The 20,740-nt window shown below is 46.6% G+C and overlaps 1 protein-coding gene across 1 annotated transcript in view; it reads right to left on the reverse strand.

Moving 5' to 3' along the window:
• The window catches only part of LOC122392538 (endothelin-converting enzyme homolog), a 32,043-nt gene that overhangs the window by 10,205 nt on the left and 1,098 nt on the right, over positions 1 to 20,740 (reverse strand). The window contains exons 2-6 of the mRNA XM_043387501.1: positions 14,695 to 14,814; positions 10,973 to 11,132; positions 5,386 to 5,592; positions 1,582 to 1,865; positions 618 to 719 (exon numbers count right to left, since the gene is read on the reverse strand). Of these exons, the coding sequence (XP_043243436.1) occupies positions 618 to 719; positions 1,582 to 1,865; positions 5,386 to 5,592; positions 10,973 to 11,132; positions 14,695 to 14,793 (852 nt within the window). The 5' untranslated portion in view covers positions 14,794 to 14,814. The remainder of the gene's footprint in view (positions 1 to 617; positions 720 to 1,581; positions 1,866 to 5,385; positions 5,593 to 10,972; positions 11,133 to 14,694; positions 14,815 to 20,740) is intronic.

Here is a 20,740-nt window from a genome sequence, read left to right on the forward strand (position 1 = left end):
CAGCGTGCGTTCCGGTTCGATCCGATAGATTTAGCAGCGCTGTGGCGCCAGGGTTTGTTTTCCGAGTTTCGTCAAATCAGTGTCACTTTGATGGAGCTGTTCAACATGCTGGGATCGTTCGGGACGGCTCGGTTCGACCGAATCAGGTCACTCTGACTCGACTGGCGTCCCGTTTTAGCAGACGGCGCCGTCGCAGGCCACTGGGATGGAAGGGGCCATCAACTGGTCTTGTTTTGAGACTTGGACGAATCGAATGGGCTCAGTGTGATAGTATTGGAGTGAACGGAGCCGAAAACTTATTATTGGTGTATGAATGAGGTGAGGCTTATAAACTTGTTGTTGTCATATGCGAAGCTTGTCACCTGGATCACTGGACACTTAATTTCCTTTGTCTTATTGTGAGCATCCGTGCAGCATGATAACAGATTCACTCGCTATTGCTAATCGCGTTCTTCCTAATCAGCAACACATTCACACTATCGCTATCGCAGCCGAACCGCCTCGAGCCTCCCTCGGCCATAAACACCACTACAGTTGCACCAACTCCGCCAACCCCTCTGTCATCAGCCATACTCGTCCCCCACTGACCTCCTACGCCATTCCACAGACATGCTGACCTTTGTGATGTAGTCTAGGTAGGCAGCCAGCACGTGGTCGTCCGCGGTCGTTTTGTTGATGTAGTAGTCCCTCGACGGCAGAGTCAGACGCCCCTGATCCACCTGGCGGCAGACACGGGAACTATCTGTCAGAGCGTGCCAGGCTCAGTTCCCTGCGGCTGTTTCCGTCTTCCTGTGTCTGGAGGTGAGTGAGACTGAGAAAAGTGCACTTCATTGGTCAGCCGGCGCCGACAGCCAGGTCAAGACTAGATTAACCCGGACGAGGGTGGGTGGATAATGCTGCCCGAAAAAATGAGTATCAATCCTGGCCAGCTAAAACCAGTTTTCTCATTTCTGGACATAAATTGCACAAGTTGAAGATTGATTGCCATGAGACAGCGTTACAGCAAGAAATATCGAATTCGAAGGCATACAAGCGTTTAGTTCAGGATCCTATGCCAGATAGTTGATTCAACAGCGAGAGAGTAATGAAGAGCGCCTGTTTTAACGGATGTGGAATTCTTTGTACAACAAAAGCTCGCCGTTTTTAGAACGACTCGCCTTTCGCGCCCGATGGCATTGGCTCGCAGTAGAAACACTGCAGTGTGTTCGCGTAGCCAAGTTTGGCAGGTCATTAATTCCAAAGGCCGATGTCGCAGTGAGCTATATGTTTACGATATTGTCTGAACGGAGCACCTTTAACGGTGACAGATCCGGCACAGACAACTGGCAAACAGACGTCATCTCAGCCCATCCCAGATAATGGGCTCAGCTTAGCTACGGTAATGAGAGCTTAACTCCGCGACAAAGTCGGCGGACTTTGATGTCCTTTTGTTCCTCTCTTTGATGTCTTACCAACATATTCAGCGTATTCCACAAACAAGAGCTGCTCCTCTTCCCCGTATCTCCGCTCTTTTCCTCCACCTACACATCCCCTCTCTCCTCTCCCCTCCCTCTCCCTCCCTTCCCCCACCAGTGACGTCACCTGTATGACGTAGCTGGACGAATTTTTGTCGTCCTCGACCACACTCCAGGTGAAGAGCGGCCCGGCGTTGAACTCGTTGTGCAGACGCTGCAGGGTCCGCTGGAAGTCCCAGCTGCCTGCGCTCCAGTTTGATCCGGTCAGGTTCCAGCCACCGATGCGCTCAATGAGCTCCAGAAGCGGTGTTCCGCCGCGCGCCTCGGCTGTGCCGTTTGAGTCCACACAGGAACGGTAGTAGGTCTGTGCCTTCCGCTCGGCGTCATTGGCCAGCTCTTCGGGTGGTGACTCTGTAGGTCAGGGCAAGGGTCAGCTCAGACTTTTGGTCAGGTAACAGTGCGAGTCAGATAATGGTGCGAGTCAGGTCAGGGCGTGAGTTATGGCACATATGGTCACTGCGATATTGCAAATTTTCATAAGTCACATCCACAGTCCACACGGCACTGATATTCTTTGTGTGACTATCATATGACGGTACCGGCTGTGACATTCAAAAACTAAGCGACAGTGAACGGCGTCGTAGCGGTTGTGCCATATTGACGGTTGAAATTGTTGGCAGAGTGGCCAGTTGGGCGTGGGCTTTGAGTCTCACGGAAAGCCTACCGCAACATTTGTATCACGGTGGCATTTTTCATTGTACGGGAGTTGTCTCGCTCGGCAAGGAGATACCTACATAGTCTACAGTGGATCAGCGATGTATTGTATACTGCCCTGGTGGGCGATCGCCATTTCTCAGGATAGTTACCGTCTGTTGTCTGTTTGTCGTCTGTCTGTGTGTGTGTGGGGGGGGGGGGGAGGGGAGAGATGGGCAGGAAATTAGCGTGTCAGCCTGTAATTGCTTCCCGGTGTCGCGTGCCTGCCAGTGAAGGGGTCGGGGTCTGCAGGGTGTCTCGCGATCGGCGATTGGCATGTCGATCGGTCAGTATTGACAGAAGTTCGGCGACCTCTAACGAACTATTGATTTGTATGTTGCTAAGGCTTGTTTGAAAACGCGATGGCCATAGCAACAATTTATTTATATATATATATATATATATATATATATATATATATATATATATATATATATATATATATATATATATATATATATATATATATATATATATATATATATAAATTTAGTCCGAACCTTTTGATGGGAAGGATTCACAAGGACATAGCCACCGCTAAGCGAAGCTTGTTGCGATGACCCTGCCCTCTACCCTCCGATCGCGCAATTCCGATTCTATGGCAGAATTTAGAGTCCAAAATTTTTTAGAGTCCAAAAACTTTGCGCACAAAGCCGCGCACGGCCGGTCCCCTCGCTGACTTCGCCTGGCTACGGCCTGCCACCAACCGCAACCATACCTGTCAGGAGGCCCATAAATGTCGAGCGCTCGTCGCGCTTCGAACCCGGACTGTCAGAACCGGGAACGCGTGCTCTCACCACGCGGAGTCCAACGCTCTAACCAACTGAGCTACGGGACCGGCACAAATTACTTGTGATGTTTAAAATTAATTAATTTGCTAAACTCTGTTGTTGGTATGCAGAGGTTCTTTTGCTTTTAAAAGTATAACATCGACCCATGTAAAGCGACGATCAATGTCTCAAAGCTTGAAGTTTGAAATTTGACGGTAACTGAGTTATGAGTACGCTGTCGGTTCTAAATCAAAATGTCTACGGCGCCAACCGTTGCACGTTGCACCGGCAGCTAGGAATCTATCCGCCTCTGCTTCAGCGACGCTAGATTCGGTCCACGTCACATCGCTGCATAAGGCTCACTGCATATGCTGAGGTCTATCATTCATAGCGACGTCATGACACCATTCGACCTATGACATCCGATTGGGAACGTATGTCTGGAGCCTGGGTTGATAAACAACACACGTCCAAGAAGTATCCATTGACTTCAAATTTCAAAATGCGTTCTTGCATTAGGGTACTAATGGCTGTTTTAAATATCATTCTCGAAAGATACGAAATTATGTTACATTTACTTAAAAATATCAACCTAATAAAGTCTGCAGTAGAGGCATTCAATCACACAAATTTGATTGCATGTTTGATACAGGACTTCAAAGAAACTAACACATATCATCGATGGCGAGGTCCCTTTGCAGCTAAATAAACGAATTTTTCGGCCGGGTCATCTCAGCTCGAAATAGCAGCGTGTCTGCTTACTGAATTCGTGATGCCTTGGTGCTTGCATTGTTCGACAGCGAGTGGGCATATCGATTTATTGAAGAGCCGATTGGACTGTAATGGCCTGTTGTTGGGGCCTGATGGTGAAGCACCAGCACAATGCAATATTCAGGGAGTAATTGGGGAAGAACATTGCCGGGATGCGAGCGTCGTGCTTGGAATAGGTGCGCTTGAATTAGCAAACACCTAAAGCTACTGTACTTCTGAAGGCGATTCACGGTGAAAATGTTGGCAACGGCTTACATTTATATGTAAAATTTGTGTGTCATTTGGGGAAATTAGTTTAAAAATTGGCAAGGATTGGCAATTGGCAATTTGCAAATGCTTCAGACAGGACTTTTTCAAACAATTGTTTAGGCTGCTGCTGTTATGGTCCTCAGGCTATCTGTGCTTCAAATTTTGTTTCGTATTTAGATTATGCCGTGTTTCAGAGTATCTCTAAAATACATACTTCTGGATTCATTTACATTTTCATACTTGGAGATAAGGTCCCAAGAAAATAATATGGTTATAAAACCGCATCTAATGCCTTTTCCAGCAGACAGCCAGCGCAGATAATAAGTATTCAAAGAAATCGCCAGACACAAATAACCTAGGCAATAAGGCCGGCCATCGGAATGGGAATAGCCGTTTTAGACTGCACTTTCAGATAAGTGGTCTCTGCGTTACAGTTTCTAGTCTACTGTTTAAAATTGAGGTGCGACGGTTTCATGCACAGTTTCGCTAGGCATTCATGTATTTTGTCTTTGTGGTAGTTTACGCAAAATTTGAGTGTAAAGACTGATGGTGAGCAATGTTTGAGATGCAATATACATAGTCATTTTATATTCGCTCAATATATTATTTAAATAGAAATGCGCATTTAAGTGACGAATTCAGCAGCGAGAAGCTAAAAGAATGCTAGCGTTTTGCAAGACGTGATGCGACTCGCTTTAGAACTACAACATATTGTGCAACTTGTTTCAGTAGTGAATCAATATTCATCCACCGGCGTAACTCTAGGGTTTCAAACTCAAAACTTCTGCATCGCCTGTGTCAATATCCGTTGCACGTCTGCCTGACGCCGCTCGCCGCTGGCAGTAAACAAGCTGCCAACGGCTGGGAGGCGCGCAGTGTCTGAAAACTTTGGCCGCCGGACGCGCCAATCGGGGTCATTGGTGCGCCGCCCCCGCCCCGTCCCGGCGCGGTTCGCACCATGAGCTGACGGCTGACGTAGCTGCCAGTTCCGGCTGGTTACTGCGCGTTCAGCGAGACGGCTGGACTGGTGATAGCGGGATGAAATCGTGGATTAGGTTTAGCGGTAGATCCTGGTCGTCAATACTGAAGAGCTTGTTGGTGTGAGTTAACTAACCTCACATCACCTGTTGATGTGAGGTTACGTCGGTTAGGGTGGTGATTTTATCGTTATACCCAGCGTAACGTTAAATTTGAGGTAATCAGCCAAAAACTGATAGAATATTTTTGCAAAGAAAAATCTTTTAGTTCTTAAAAATAAAAAACCTGAAAGAAACAAACCTTTTAAAAATTTGTCCGACATTTGTTAACATTTCTCACCCTCCCTTAGTTTCACTTCTCACCCTCACCCCACCAATATCCATTGTCTAGTATCCACCCATGCCACTTACCGAGTACGTTTTTGATGACGAGCTGGTTTTGCTGCCACAATTTGCCGAACGTTCCCCACGTGCTCTGACCGTGGGGTATCGGGTTGGCCTTAACCCAGCCGCCGCACGCGTACTGGTAGAAATCTTGGCACGGGTCGGCAGTGAAGTCTGCTGCCGACAGGATAGACGCAGCCACGTCCACACACGCCCGAGACAGGCATACGTCCTCTGCGGGAGGGGAAAAGATAGTGATTTCATCAACAACGGCTAAATATTGGAATTGGGTGCCATCTGACCGGGTCATATCTTTTGGAATTTATCATTTACAAAAAGGTCAGAAGCAATGTAGGTGCACGGGTCAAAATGGAATTCGAAGGCGGTAATCAGGCTGGGTTTCCCTAATACCTAGCTAGAATCGATGGGCATTTGTCAAAGAGCCGAGTCCGCGCAGGAAAAGAAAGCCTTCGTGATATGCTGTTCCGCAAGACACTGGTGCTATCCGGCACAGTCTACCAGGCAAGCGCTCTTCGTGGAAGAGCTACAAAAGTTCCACTGAAGTTCTGAAGCTACTAAGAAAGAAGCACGATTGTAACATTGTCATGATCTTATGCCTACTGCGTACGTACTTTGAGGACACTGAGCAGAAAAGAGAACTTAAAACTCAACCAACAAAAAAGACATAGCGTCATCAGTGTTCGCAGCGCAGTGGTGCTGCTAGAAATGAACGCCACTGTGGCCCAAGACAGCAGCACTATGCACAACAGAACGTTACCGCGGTGTTTTCTCAGCTGTCTCTCAGATCCTTTGTGATCGTTGGCGCTGCGCAGTTCTAACGGCCAGTCGGAGTCTGAGCTGACCAATAGCGTGCCTGTATTTACTGACCGTTGCAGGGGAAGCTGCATGTGAAATATTACTCTGAGGGGTTAGAATTTTTTAATTAGCGCCACTGGCAGTGCAGTACATAACGTAACACTCGACCCTCAATTTCGCCAGTTATTCCACTCAGTCCCGGCTGGATTGGATTCGCTGGTGCCAATTGGATGACATTACGAAGCACAGTTTGCACGCTCGTTACACACAGGGAGTGTAGGACGGCCCCTACTCTTTCGGTTAACGTTTCGTTAGGTTAGCGAAAGCTTGCCCAAACTAGATGAGATCATTTGAAGCTGCCCATAGCAAGGAGCTGCACGGCTTTAACCGTCCTCATTTTGGATAATTTATTGCTTCATATAACAAACGAACAACCACTAGCGACGCAGGCTGGAGCGTGTCGTCGAAATATTTCACTTGTATGAAGCTTCTGCCGTTAAAGGTTTAAAAGAAGAAATAAATTACCTATCTGCATTATATTTTATTTTCGGTGCTCAATCTTATAAACGTCGTGGTGCCGTAATATCCCATGTCGTTCCAGAATTAAGCTCTTGAAGAGTAGAAACGTTTATGTTGTGATGTTTTTTTAGGAAGGAAAAACACATCATTTTCGTAGGAATACAGAGGACTGTCCACGATGAAGCGATAGCAGTGCTGTTTGTTACCGTTTTTTACGTTTTTAATGCATCGCGTTCTGCGTATCTGGATGTTGTCAGACTCCTTGCAGTAGCGGTGGAACACCTTCAATCAAGGGTGCACTGCCGACTTTTGGTCCCATTCTTTCCATGCAACGCCCATCAGGCATAGGGCTAATATTAAAATGTCAAAATCAAAGGGGGCACCCGGTGCCCTCCCCGTTCCGCCGCCTATGACTCCTTGGAATGGAGTCAGCGCTATTGTGGGTGATTACCGGTGCTAGCCTTATAGATAATCCTCTTTTCTCTCTCTCTCTCTCTCTCTCTCTCTCTCTCTCTCTCTCTCTCTCTCTCTCTCTCTCTCTCTCTCTCTCTCTCTCTCTCTCTCTCTCTCTCTCTCTCTCTCTCTCTTTCTCTCTTTTCCGTCGCTCTATTTCTTCGCCGATATTTTTCTTCATTTCTTTCCTATTCAATCATTCATTCCTTCCATTATCTTTCTCATTCGATCATTACGTTTATTTCGGACTATTGTATTCAACACAACATTTCCATACGTATCTGAACAAGGAGCACCTTCTCTGCTCAGTGAGCAGAGCTTCCTGATCGATTTTTTAAACTTCGTGCAATGGCGAAAGCGTTAATTTGATTAATATCAGCCCTTATATATCAACTCAGAACACTGTTAACCACGCCATCATATAATCAAAATCGTTCGCACTGTAGGTGATGAACCTATTCCATTTTACATCGCCATAGCTTTTCCTTCCCACCGCCAGTTTTGCAGCGTGTTGTGTATGGCTGCGAGTGAGGGCCAGGTAACGATAGACCACGCACAAAGAGGCACTGCCACGGAGGCACCCGCGGAGAGGCGAGCATCAACTGAGAGATTCAGACCGACAAACATACAACATCAACCGAGAGATTCAGACTGGTAAACAGGCGTCAGGTCAGCAGAGAATGCCGAGATCATGGCCAAAAGAGAGCTGTTCTTTCCATGGATAGACGGCTGTGAGAAAATGATACTACGAAGTACAAATGTTCCGAGCTAGATTTAGCTGGCATTATATAGGTAGGTATATTTATTACTGATGCATCAGCATGACTTATTTTGAAGTAGCATATTCAATAGTTATATTAACAAACAATAGGACACATGCCTTGTTAGTTAGGCTTAGGACAATCACAATAATATGAAATTCATTTTCAACCTTGCGGACAGTCGCCCCACATAGTGTGCTAATTCAGACTTACAGGGATGACTGATTAACGCTTTTACCCGTTTGTCTATTCCCGACTGCCCTAGTGTGTTTGTGGCTGGAAGTCGGCGGCGCAGTGCATTTCGACAATGATTCGTGACTGAGATGATCCGCCGATATCGTGCGGAAATAACGCACACAGTTTCGCTGTGCGTGTCTTATATTGCACGCCAAGTGGCAATAAACGCGTCAGCGTGAGTGATATGACAAAACATATTGCGCCTACTGAGGTATAGAGTTAGGTACTAACGTTCGAAGCATCGCATCTTGGACAGGTTCTTGTTCTTACCATTGAAATTGATTTTAATGCCTCTATCGTCATCAGTTTTTGATATAGGAAAGCATTCCTAACTTCATTTCGCTATACGAGAAAACACTCCAACCGCCAATTAGAGCCAACAGTTATTTGAATTCAGCTTTGCGCATCCGAGACGAAATGATGGAGATTAAAGAAGATGAGGGCAGACAAGTGAACAACTGAACAAATTGTCTCGTAAGCGACCTCTCCTGACAAAATACTTACAACTCTCGCCGCACTTCTAGAAAGAACACAAGACAACCACCGTCACTGCTAGGCGCCAATGCATATGCCATAACCTCCCAAATGAGTCCGATTACTGTATATCATACCGCATACGGGCACGTCACTACTAAGCCGTCGCGCTCGACACATCTACCATATCGAAGCCCATCGATTAGCTTCCCTGTGAATGTCGTCCTTGAAGCGCCCTCCGAAATCGATCCCAGCGTACTTCGACGAACATCCCAATAACCATTTCGTCCATCCAATGTTAGTGTGAGCCCATACTGAGCCGAGCAATATCCCCGAATATCCACTATAGAGTCCAGGCAGGGCGGTGAATAGCATATGAGGCTTCGGGGCTAGTTGACTTGGGCGGTGGGTGAGTGGACAATATGCCTATTGTTACATACCTACATTTTTATCGTGTTGATATAGTTGCTGAATTTAGAATGCCTATTTTGAAGTACCAGCTAAAAAGGGTTTACCGTAAAATGTTTGCCTTATAATTTACCTGGGACTGTTCTTGTTATGAGTAAAACAGCAACATGAAAACATTCTTTTAAAAACTAGAATAGACAATATGAGATTGAATTTGTATTCAGCATAGGCGAAATATGTGGCAGCATATCAGCTTTTTCCCTTCATCGTCCTGTCTCGCTCGCTCTTAGCTGGCTTCACAGTGCCTGTTGAACGGAACACTGTGTTAAGAATCCAATTTGTGTGGTAACTGACAGCATTTTCCCCGATTGATACGCTGTATAGGAGGTCGAATACAATCACTCTGGCATCGTGCCCATTTCCAAACACGTACTACATTTCATGTGTGTCCTCTGTCGCATCGCAGTGAACCGTAGATCAGCGCTCACTGCTCAGAGAAAGCTCTGGTGAGCTAAGTGTCTGTCTAAATGGACATCTCGGGGCTGTCTAAGTGCCATAGTTCACGCTGCTCGCTGCTCAGTGATTGATGCACCACCACTAAGGTGTTGCTCGTGGGTTCGCCCAGGTGTGGGGAACTACCGGCCTGTCATTAGAGTTTCGACGACATTTCGGGCAGGATGCTCGGAATGTCTGTCCAGCATATGAACCTTGCAGGATCTCATCGCATTAATTTACATGAAAGGTGAAGGATGTAGAGAAGTAAAACGATTCATCCCACTCGATATTAATTACAAGTGATGTAGGTTTGGCTGTTGGTTGGCTTTTTAATCAGTTTTCGTGTTTGGCTGTTGGGAATTGGGATCCCTGGACAATATTTGGTGACTGCTATCGATATAACATAACTTTGTATCGTATGTAGTACATCTATCACGACGTTATGAGAAAAAGGCACAGGAGCGTCGCCTCGTGCATCAAACAACACGGCCCATCCAATTATTTAATTCATGCATTTGTGATGCATACCACCCGATCATATCTGTTCCAACTTTTACGAAATTTAGGCTGGACTCTCCCAGCTGTATCTTAACAACCCAGCGAGTCTTGCCCAAAAGACACTGGATCACGAGGAAGCTCTAACGTTGATCAGCTTTGGTGGATCCTATTATTCTTTAATAGGTTTTCTATATTAAACTTTATGCCGTGGAGAATAGCTGTGGTCGATACTAAGCTGTTTGTGGCCTTTATAAGTGTTGCGTGTACCAAGACAATTCAGTGACAGCCGGTTCGAATCTTTTTCCAACGCATCTACGCCGTGGCATCGCCCACATTCTCTCATTCCGACCCCTGTGACCAGTATCTGACACACCACTCCTCAAATCTGCCATCCCGCGTCGCCTTTCAGTGCTTCCATTGGCGGCCATCGTAAATACCGCCATAAGCACACAAAACCCGGTCTCAAACGGGCCTCTCGCGGCTGGATAAGCCGTTAAGTGCCGCATCGCGACCGCGAAATGGGCCTGTGACGTCATTAGATCTTAGTTTGGTATTTATCCGCGATGATACCGACCCGGGAGCGGCATTCGACAATGGTATTGCGCCAAGAATCTTTGGTTATGTTTTACAATGGAATGGAATGTTAAAAATATACAACCCGCCAACCACGTTAAACGATACCATGGATATAATCAAAGCTTTTGAAGAGAAAATCAGATTGTAAACTGCACCGTCCAGACCATCTAAAGCAGGTGATGTCTTGGGACCAAGTTGAGTACTTCTTATTCGTGACCTTACTGAATATTCATTTGGAAAAGCCGGGTCAAAGGAAAGGGATTTAAGGGGTTTACTGGAAAAGGGATAAAGGGTTTATGGAATTTAAGGAATCAAGGGTATGTGATCGGGTTGGCCATATTAAGCCCATCCACAGACTTAATTGACTGGTCACTCACTGTGATCGTGTGCCATGTCGTGGCCGAGGTGCAGGTACATGATGTTCTGGTCCTGCTTGGCCATCAGCACGACGAGCAGCACGACGATGGCGAGCAGCACCAGACAGAGCACGGCCAGCACCTTCTCCAGCGTGCTCCGGCTCGCCCAGATCGACTTGCCCTGTGGGAGTGTAACGAAATTAGTGCGTGATGTGAACTGGCCTCACGGTCCCTGGTGGTGTTGTAAAAGATATGTGGATGGAAGTTACGTATAGGGAATGATTGACTGGCTTCTTATAGGCATTTCGATTCACCGTGAACTATGCGGTTATCTCTGCTGCTGTTGATAAGGAAGACGGAAGTTCTTTACAATATGCATGGTAATAGACAAAAGGAGAAAAGAGTGATTGTACGATACCGGTTTAACTAGACATCAACAAGCTAGATGTCTTAAATTAAAAGTGAAACTGAGCAGATTTACGGCTGAACTTATTTTGCACGATCTAAAAACTAGAAGTGCAAAGTGAGAAGAGACGGGTGTGAAGCATTGCTATTTGAATTTTAATCTGTGCCGCAAACTGTTTTGACAACTTTGATGTTTAGGCGTATTATTTACATTTTATTTTGTCTTTATGGCTTGAAAAAGATTTATATCGAAACACATGTGTAGCCAACTTAAAGTAATATAACCAAAAACGTTCCCATTGTTTTCCACTTATAATTCAAGCTAGATGCAGTAATTGGAAATACGGCTTTTACCGGCCAACACTCCACGCTCAATTCCAACATCGACAAGTCCGCCGTCCGTCGTTCCCCTACCTTCTCCCGAGTGTAGTGAGCACACTAACGACACTACACAGAGCTCATTAGCGCCCAATCCGAGACCGGCAGGGATCATTACGCGTCTCCGCCCCGTAAAAGACCTCTCATCTCCCATCCATGATTGGGCGAACACAGCGGTGTGGTGACGAACATTGACGTCAGGGATGTCCCGCTGTCTCTATATAGTAGGTCGGAGACTCGTCACTGGGAATGATTGGCGCTGCGTTACCTCCTCTATTGGAAAACATTGCTTCAGGCAAGGTCACAACATCTGGATCAATCCGGTTCGGACCATAAGGAGCGTGATGACGAGCATCGTGCGCTGCGTGCTTACGGGGGAGCATTTTGGTCTATAGGGTAAGATCCGTTCCATACCCGTAGATCCAGACATCTGGGTTCGATCTCGGGGCCAGGCAGGTAATATTACCGCTCCCTGGCCAATTGGAGCGGCGTGAGAGCTCCTGTTACCACTTGATATGACGGTTAATCCTTATTGCATTGCCGTATATGCTTACTAGGGTGTCCCAAATTTCACGAAGTTTTCCAATTCACTTTGGATACACCGGGATCCCGTTCCTTGGTTCATTTGAACATCACACACCAACTTATAGAGTAAACTACCGGTAAACAAGGTTGCCGCAAGTGCTCTGAAGTTTTATTTGCATTTTGGTGTTATATGATAGTGCAGCGTTGTAGTCTCCGAATGCAAAATGGAAAATATGTGTAAGCAACGTAGCAATATTACCTTCTTCGATGCTCAGTGATGCTCAGATCCCACGGACATTGCACAATGATGAAAATCCGGGTTTATGTACGCATACATACGTGTGAAACTTTGTGTGTGCGTGCCCGTATGCCTCTGTGCGTGTGTGTATATGTGTGTGTGTGTGTGCGTGCGCGCGCGCGCGACTGCGTGCGTGCCTACAGGATAGAAGGCAATGCCAGTTTTAATCTTGGTGTGGGTGATTTCATGTGCTGCTGATTTCGTTTAGGAGTAAGAGATCAAATAAAGGTCTCAGGTTAGTGCTTCAAATGTCTCGCTTCAGATCGAACCGTCTGAGGCAATGGCACACCACATAAACGCAGATTGAACAGAATCAAATTTACATTGCAGCTATGGGTATTAAGTTCACCGTACCCTGTCCTGAGACCGTCCACGCGTAACATCACCGTACCCTGCTCCGAGATCCGTCTAAACAAACATCATGCCTTGCTCTGAAAACCGTCTGAAACATCGTACCCTATTCTGAGCTGCGTCTAAAACATCGTACCCCATTCTGAGATCCGTCTTAAACATCGTACACTGCTCTGAGGCCCATTTACACTCTACGGTCTACACGTAACGTCATCGCACTCTGTTTAATATCTGTCTACCACTACAGACCCATGTAACGTCCTTCTTCGTGTGACCGTTAAGCGACCTGTGCCATGCCACCACCTGGGCCAGCGCCTGCAGCTGGTCCTCATCTTTCGTTCTGTACATCATCTCCTGTGCCAGCTTCACTCCGCGATCCGCTCCATCATTCACAACATCATTCACAACGCACTCATCCATATTATGGATGAGTGCCTATGATTCTCATAGCCGGGTGCCCGGTGCTACCATTCGAGGGCGCACTCATCCAGATTCTGGATTAGTGCGCCCTCGAATGGTTGCAAGAGCCTGTCAAAAAATGCAAAAGTGTCTCAGGTTACAACGCAGTTCACAAATACGTCAACAGCCTGGCAGTTGTGAATGATGGAGCGGATCGCGGAGTGAAGCTGGCACAGGAGATGATGGACAGAACGAAAGATGAGGACCAGCTGCAGGCGCTGGCCCAGGTGGTGGCATGGCACAGGTCGCCTTACGGTCACACCAAGAAGGACCACGTGGGTCTGTAGTGGTAGACAGATATTATAGCAAGTTGCGATGACGTTATGTGTAGACTGTAGAGTGTAGCTGGGCCTTAGAACAGTGTAGGATGTTTTAGACGGATCTCAGAGCAGTGTACGATGTTTAAGACGGATCTCAGAATAGGATACGATGTTTTAGACGAATCTCAGAGCTGGGTACGATATTTTAGACGGATCTCATAGCCGGGCACGATGCTGTTGACGGATCTCAGAGCAGTGTATGTTGTTTAAGACGGATCTCAGAATGGGGTACGATGTTTTAGACGCATCTCAGAATAGGGTACGATGTTTCAGACGGTTTTCAGAGCAAGGCATGATGTTTGTTTAGACGGATCTCGGAGCAGGGTACGGTGATGTTACGCGTGGACGGTCTCAGGACAGGGTACGGTGAACTTAATACCCATAGCTGCAATGTAAATTTGATTCTGTTCAATCTGCGGTTATGTGGTGCGCCATTGCCTCAGACTTTTCGAACTGAAGCGAGACATTTGAAGTAACAACCTGATACCTTTATTTGATCACTTACTCCTTAACAAAATCAGCGGCACATGAAGATTAAAAGATCACTCACACCAAGATTAAAACGGGCATTGCCTTCTCTCCAGTAGGCACGCACGTAGTCGCGCGCGCGCGCGCGCACACACACACACACACCTACACACACACACGCACGGAGGCATACGGGCACGCACACACAGTTTCACACGTATGTATGCGTACATACATAAACCCGGATTTTCATCATTGTGCAATGTGCGTGGGATCTAAGCATCATTGAGCATCGGAGAAGGTAATATTGCTACGTTGCTTACACATATTTCCCATTTTACACTCGGAGACTACAACGCTGCACTATCATATAACACCAAAATGCAAATAAAACTTCAGAGCACTAGCGGCAACCTTGTTTACCGGTAGTTTACTCTATAAATTGGTGTGTGAGGTTCAAATGAACCAAGGAACGGGATCCCGGTGTATCCTAAGCGAATTGGAAAACTTCGTTAAATTTGGGACACCCTAATGCTTACCGAGTGGAAGCGGACGTGTGTCCGTCCCGTGTTGACGGGATCCAGCGGACACTCGCCATCCTGATCGTCCGGAAACTCGGTCAGGTTATACTTGATCATCGGGTCCGTCTTGGATGGTTCCTGTGCAGAGAAAACAATAGTTAATGTATAGTGGTCACGAACTTACAAATGTGCATCTCAGCTCCCTCAGCTTTGACTGGTGTTTGGAAATTGTTTACTGTGACAAATATGATGCGCCGTGATTTTCCTATAAAGTTATGAACAAGGCTATAGAAATCCGTTATGAACTTTCTGCGTTCACTGAACATTGCACATGCCCAACTTTAAGAGATTAAGTGCATTATCTACCTCTAACCAGCAACTTCATGTACGACATAGACTGCTCGTCAACAATGTTTATCCAGCATATCATTATGCCTCCAGCTCTACACCAGCTCGGATAATACGAGCATGCATTCATTGAAATTTGTACTTTTTGTACTTGATTGGTAATTCATTCGTTTATTTCCGACCGCTTCGCGTGACAGCTTCTGAGACTTCTTTCGAAGTTTGTTTCTAATTTGTATGCTGTACGTAATCAGATTTCATTAGTTTGGTAATGTGCAGTATTACGTAACTCGCTCGCTTCAGGCTGCATGCATTCGTTTACCATGTGCGACATAGCGGTTTAGCGTTCGGATTGATAGCTTAATTACTAACCAATTGGCATATATTTCACGGAGAGAATGACAAGATGCTCATTTACTGAATGGGATTGTATCAGAAAATGAGTACAGATATAAATGCATTCCTGTTTATACCAGCAAACAACATAAGCTCGCAACTTTCTCAGTTACACAGATGTCTTTCTCTTTTCACGAGTAATTTTCCTTGCCTTTTCTCTGGAACATTTCGACACCTTTTTTTAAACCCCACATCTGTTCTCCGGTGAATTTCCGGGAAGCACGAAAGATCTCTTTTTAGAAGTGTCCAATCGTCCGATCCTGATCAAATTTGTGCGTTCGTAAGCTTGCTCTGGCATTGCTTGATCTGCCAAGACAGACAAACTCGAGAAAAAACGAGTGACTGTACCTTTTTTGAAGGTTTCTAAACAACTTGTCTGAACTTCACGGGAGAACAAATGTGGGGTTTAGAAAAAGGTGTCGATTTGTTGAAAGACATTTCCCTCATTACGTTCTTATTTGTGACTGTTTTTGTACGTTTTATTTTGTAGAGAAATGCAATAGTTATTCCGCAACATAATCCACTGCCTGGCACACGTTCTCATTTTCAAATGGACATCTAACTCTAAGCTCCACTTGGCACTACGACGTCGAACCCAACGAACGACCTCATGACCGCCGCCGGCGGTGTGTCCCCGAGGTCAATGGGCACATCAGGCCGAACTGGGTCAGAGTGTCACGTTCCCAGCTCGCCATCATGGACTACGACTGACGTCCGTACGGCGTCACACCCAGACAAAGCTCCGTCGCGATACGCTGAGCGGACGTTTTCCATCGGTGGCTTGACTTCCATTTGTCGACTCGGCGGGATAATTGAGCACTGCGACATGTCTTGTCTGCGAGGTGGATCCGGGTCAACGTTTCAGCGAACCCTTGGTCTGAGACTGGTTTCAGGAATAGCCAGCTCGCAACAACGCCATAGGCCAGTGTGCTTTTGGCCTCGTATGTATACTGTATACGTCTCGTACAGTACATCGGCATATGCCACCTATTTCCCTACCGAGCTAGTGCGCAGCTTCCTATTTTAGTCCGTAGAGCCTCACCTATTCACTGCACCCGTATGATGAGATATCTGATCCCGGGGGTCGGGAGACGGGAGATATTCAGTTACCTGTACAACAGCACACCAAACATTGTACCTACACAACCAGCGGAATTCGGCACGCACCTCGTCGGCTCAGAACGCAGACGGCAGTTCTGGGGGAATATGGATTTTGATGTTATTTGTGGCCACGGGTAGATGCGTGTTATATGCAGAAAGCTGACAGTAGGTGGGGACATCGGTGTTTACGAGTTATACGACAGGAAGGAACTGATGCATCATACAGATAGCGCATGTGAGGAATGCGGCCTATATCGCTGCATTGTGCGGTGTCTGAAACTGTCACGTCAGTCATCCATCATTATGCCGGTAAATACTCGGCGTGGAATGCGGTCAGATAACCTATAGCAAAAACATATATCTTTGCTTCATAGGCGGCGGAACGGGGAGGGCACCGGGGCACCGTGTCCGTGCCCCCCTTTGATTTTGGCATTTTAACATTAGCCCTATGGGCGTTGCATGGAAAGAATGGGACCCAAAGTCGGCAGTGCCCCCCCCCCCCCCCTTAATTGAAAGTGTTCCGCCGCTACTGCTTTGCTTCTAGTGCTATTATTCTGGGTAACGTTCGGCACAGTCTACACTGTAAGGTGTCTTGCGGCACAGTCTACCCTGCCAGGTGTCGTGTGGCACAGTCTACCAATCACATGTGTCTTACGGCACAGTATGCCTCGTCAGGTGTCTTACGGCACAGTATACCAATCACAGATGTCTTGCGGCACAGTCTACCCTGTCAGGTGTGTTGCGGCACAGTCTACCCTGTTAGGTGTCGTGCGGCACAGTCTACCTGTCAGGTATCTTACGGTACAGTCTACCCCGTCAGGTGTCGTGCGGCACAGTCTACCCTGTCAGGTGTGTTGCGGCACAGTCCACCCGTCAGGTGTCGTGCGGCACAGGCTACCCCGTCAGCAGGGGCTCCGCCACGGTTTTGGGATTGGGGGGGTCCGACCCAAAACACAAAACCTCACTGGCGGATCCAGGGTGGCATTCAAGGGGACGCCACCCTGGCCAGAAATCACCAGGATGCCACCCCCCCCCCCCCCACCGCAGCGCCCGAAATCGACGAAAAATTGCTGTTTTTCTTGAGTACAAAGAAACTTAACAATTTTGTTGGAAGATGTTTGCTTTAAACTGCAAAACAAAGGTTTAGATTGCATAAGGAATCGAAAACCGAGGAGCAGAGCCCTATTGACACCGACATGGCGGCCTCTAAAATTGACGTTCTTGAGGAGTAGAGGCCAGTGTTGCGCGCTCCAAAGGCGGTAGGTATTGGCCATCAGAGAACGCATTGGGCTCTTAGTGACTGGCAAGGGCTTGGGGGACCTACATAGGCCCTCAGGTATCTACGTAGGCTCTAAAGCCAGTGTAGAGCTCTCCTAACTAGGCCGTACTTAAAGGAAAGCTCAGGGCTTTAGCAGTTATTGTAGGGATTTGAAAGCCCTACCCTCATATAGCAACATGGAGTCCTTAGAGACTGACAATTGACATTCAGATTCAGTCTCTGTGATGAGTGTGACCTATCCTGACCTGAAAATGGATATCAAAATGCTCCACTTGCTGTTGGGACTTGGGATTGTGACTTGTAAATGTCCTACCTCAACGAACCTGCATTTAGAGCCCTGTGTAGATTATTGCAGATTAGGTACCTCAGAACGGTGTGAGGATGGTTAGACTAGTATGGTGCTCTGAAAGACCGACATGGACCCCCCCCCCGACACTATAGGATGACCTCACATTGAAAGAGGATTCTCAGATCGATTTGAATTTGGGCATTTGGGCAGGTGTTGTGTCAAGGAGGTGACCTACAAGCTGGACCCCCCTCGCAAAATTATAGCCAAATTCTAGCATACCTAGCTAATCCTAGCCATCTTAAACGCATTCATAGTAATAACAAAATGGTGGAATGATGACACTCCCTCGTAGACCGGTGTCAATGTCGAGCACTTCGTCTGCTATGACATTATAAGGATTCCCTACATCTCTAGATCTTCAGTTCCTTAGCTATACGACTGTTAACACACTCAAAATGCATATAGTGAATGATTTAGTCATTTCTACGCGAAAACAAGCTTATAGGTATCTGGAATATTGGGGGGGTACTGTACCCCCCAGGTAAATTATTGAGGGGGTCCGGACCCCCGCGACCCCCCCTGTGGCGGAGCCCCTGCCCGTCAGGTATCTTACGGTACAGTCTACCCCGTCAGGTGTCGTGCGGCACAGTCTACCCTGTCAACTGTGTTGCGGCACAGTCTACCCTTCAGGTGTCTTACGGCACAATATACCTAGTCAGGTGTCGTGCGGCACAGTCTACCCCGTCAGGTACTGTGCGGTACAGGCCAGCCGAGCACGTAAGTACAAGCTCGCGTCTCTTGTCTGAGGCGTTCTTGTCAATTATTAACTATCACATCCATGCAATTGCACGTGCGCACTTGCAACCACAGTCACACCTTTTCTAGATTGTAGAGGTATTGGTTCATTACCCTGAAGTAATATCGTATCGGAGTTACACGGCATCGGCCTGATCCGAACTGATCGAACCGTTTCTCAGAATTAGGTAAACCGTAAAATACCATAAATTCAGCAAAATTCGCATGATTTCGGGCAGCAGTTCAATCGTTCAATCTAGTTAGCTTATATCACCTCCTATCACTGTCATCAATGAGCGCTCGCCCTGACAATTATCCGTACAAGAGTCCTGGCAGAACGCGCAATTATCCGGGAGGCAAGAGGAGGCTATTACTGAGCTGGCTGCGTTGGGCCTATTACCTATCCGCCTTGTTATTGCAGATATGTCGCCAGGGAGCAATATATTCGTCCCATTATTTTCTGCCGACGAGTGTCAGAACGCGTCACTGGCCAATAGTGAATCGTCATCAGTCATCTGTGATAAGTGGCAATTTGGCACTCTGTGCATCTTCCCAAGAAGTGTCGGAAACACGTAATTGAATTCTTGCGTAACACGAGAGCGTAGATGTCTACGGAGCGTTCTAGTTTCAATCAGGTTAGCCAATCACCATTTCCTGAGATTTACATGACATGACCAATGGCCATTAGTCCCAATGACACAAAGTTGACGACTTGTTCTAATTTAAATTACCTAATTAATTGCCCATCTATCTCTTATAGAGTATCGTAATCATAGTTGACATAGGGTCATCAGAGTTCATTGTTTTAGGACAAGTTAGTCAAGCTACACATCTGAGTTACTGCCTAGGCATGCCTACTGGCAGCGGTAGGCCTTTGCTTTATCACACAAAAAAAAATCATGATTTAAGGCGGTGTTTTATCCCACTTCCGTTCTCTGAGCCTCAACATATCCGTTCTTGTAACCTCGGCGTTATTTACAGAGGCGGTTCAGAAACAAACCAGAAGACCCACTCCAAAACACACTGGGTGCCTTTCCAGTAAACAAACGATAAAAAATGCGTGCCGTGTGGAAATCATCCTTCTGTCAACACTGCGGCTAAGTTCCGAAGTGGGGCCCGCGAGGGCAGTTCGGAGAACATTTCAGCCATGGGTGAGGGGTGGATTGAGACGAGTGGTTTACTGGTTAGTCGTCTCCGCGCAACCATAAGAAGCAGCCATGATTGGATGATAAATCTGCAATGTGCATTGACTCTGGGGCCTTTGGCCTGTGCGAAACATCATAATCACCTAATTGAAATATACCGACACTCATGGTACATACCATTAATTTTTGCATTATCCTGCTCTTTATACATCATTTCGGACAAATTGAGTTGTGATTGGCGCTGCGCTCACGACCAATCAAAATGCATTACTCGTATAAACACACCTTTCGCGGGTTCGAAGATATGAGCGAAATACAATGAGAAACTTTGAGCAGATTATGTAGATGAAAGCATTGTTCTCTCAATCACATTACATTTCGATGTCTTCATGTATGCAGAGATTAGGAGGTGATAAAAAATGAACAAGATTTTTGGTCAGTCAAGTTGGTATTCAGCCGGTAAAATCGATTTAATTTCGCGATTGTGCAGAAATGAAATCAATGCTTTCCAAGGCGGCCGCATATGCAATATGCATAGGTAGGCAGTAGCCAGTAGGCCCTAAATTATAACAAATAGAACAGCCTATCGGTTATCATATGGCCAAGCAATGTATCCAGCGTAGTGGTGTCAATTTCAGAAAACGTATGTCCAAAGGCCGTCCAATGTCCAATGCTTACGTCGATTGTCCGTCCAAAAATGTCCAAGCCAGCCAT

Source organism: Amphibalanus amphitrite, unplaced genomic scaffold (assembly GCF_019059575.1).
Source record: "Amphibalanus amphitrite isolate SeventyFive unplaced genomic scaffold, NRLGWU_Aamphi_draft 000490F_arrow, whole genome shotgun sequence".
Lineage (NCBI taxonomy): Eukaryota > Metazoa > Arthropoda > Thecostraca > Balanomorpha > Balanidae > Amphibalanus > Amphibalanus amphitrite.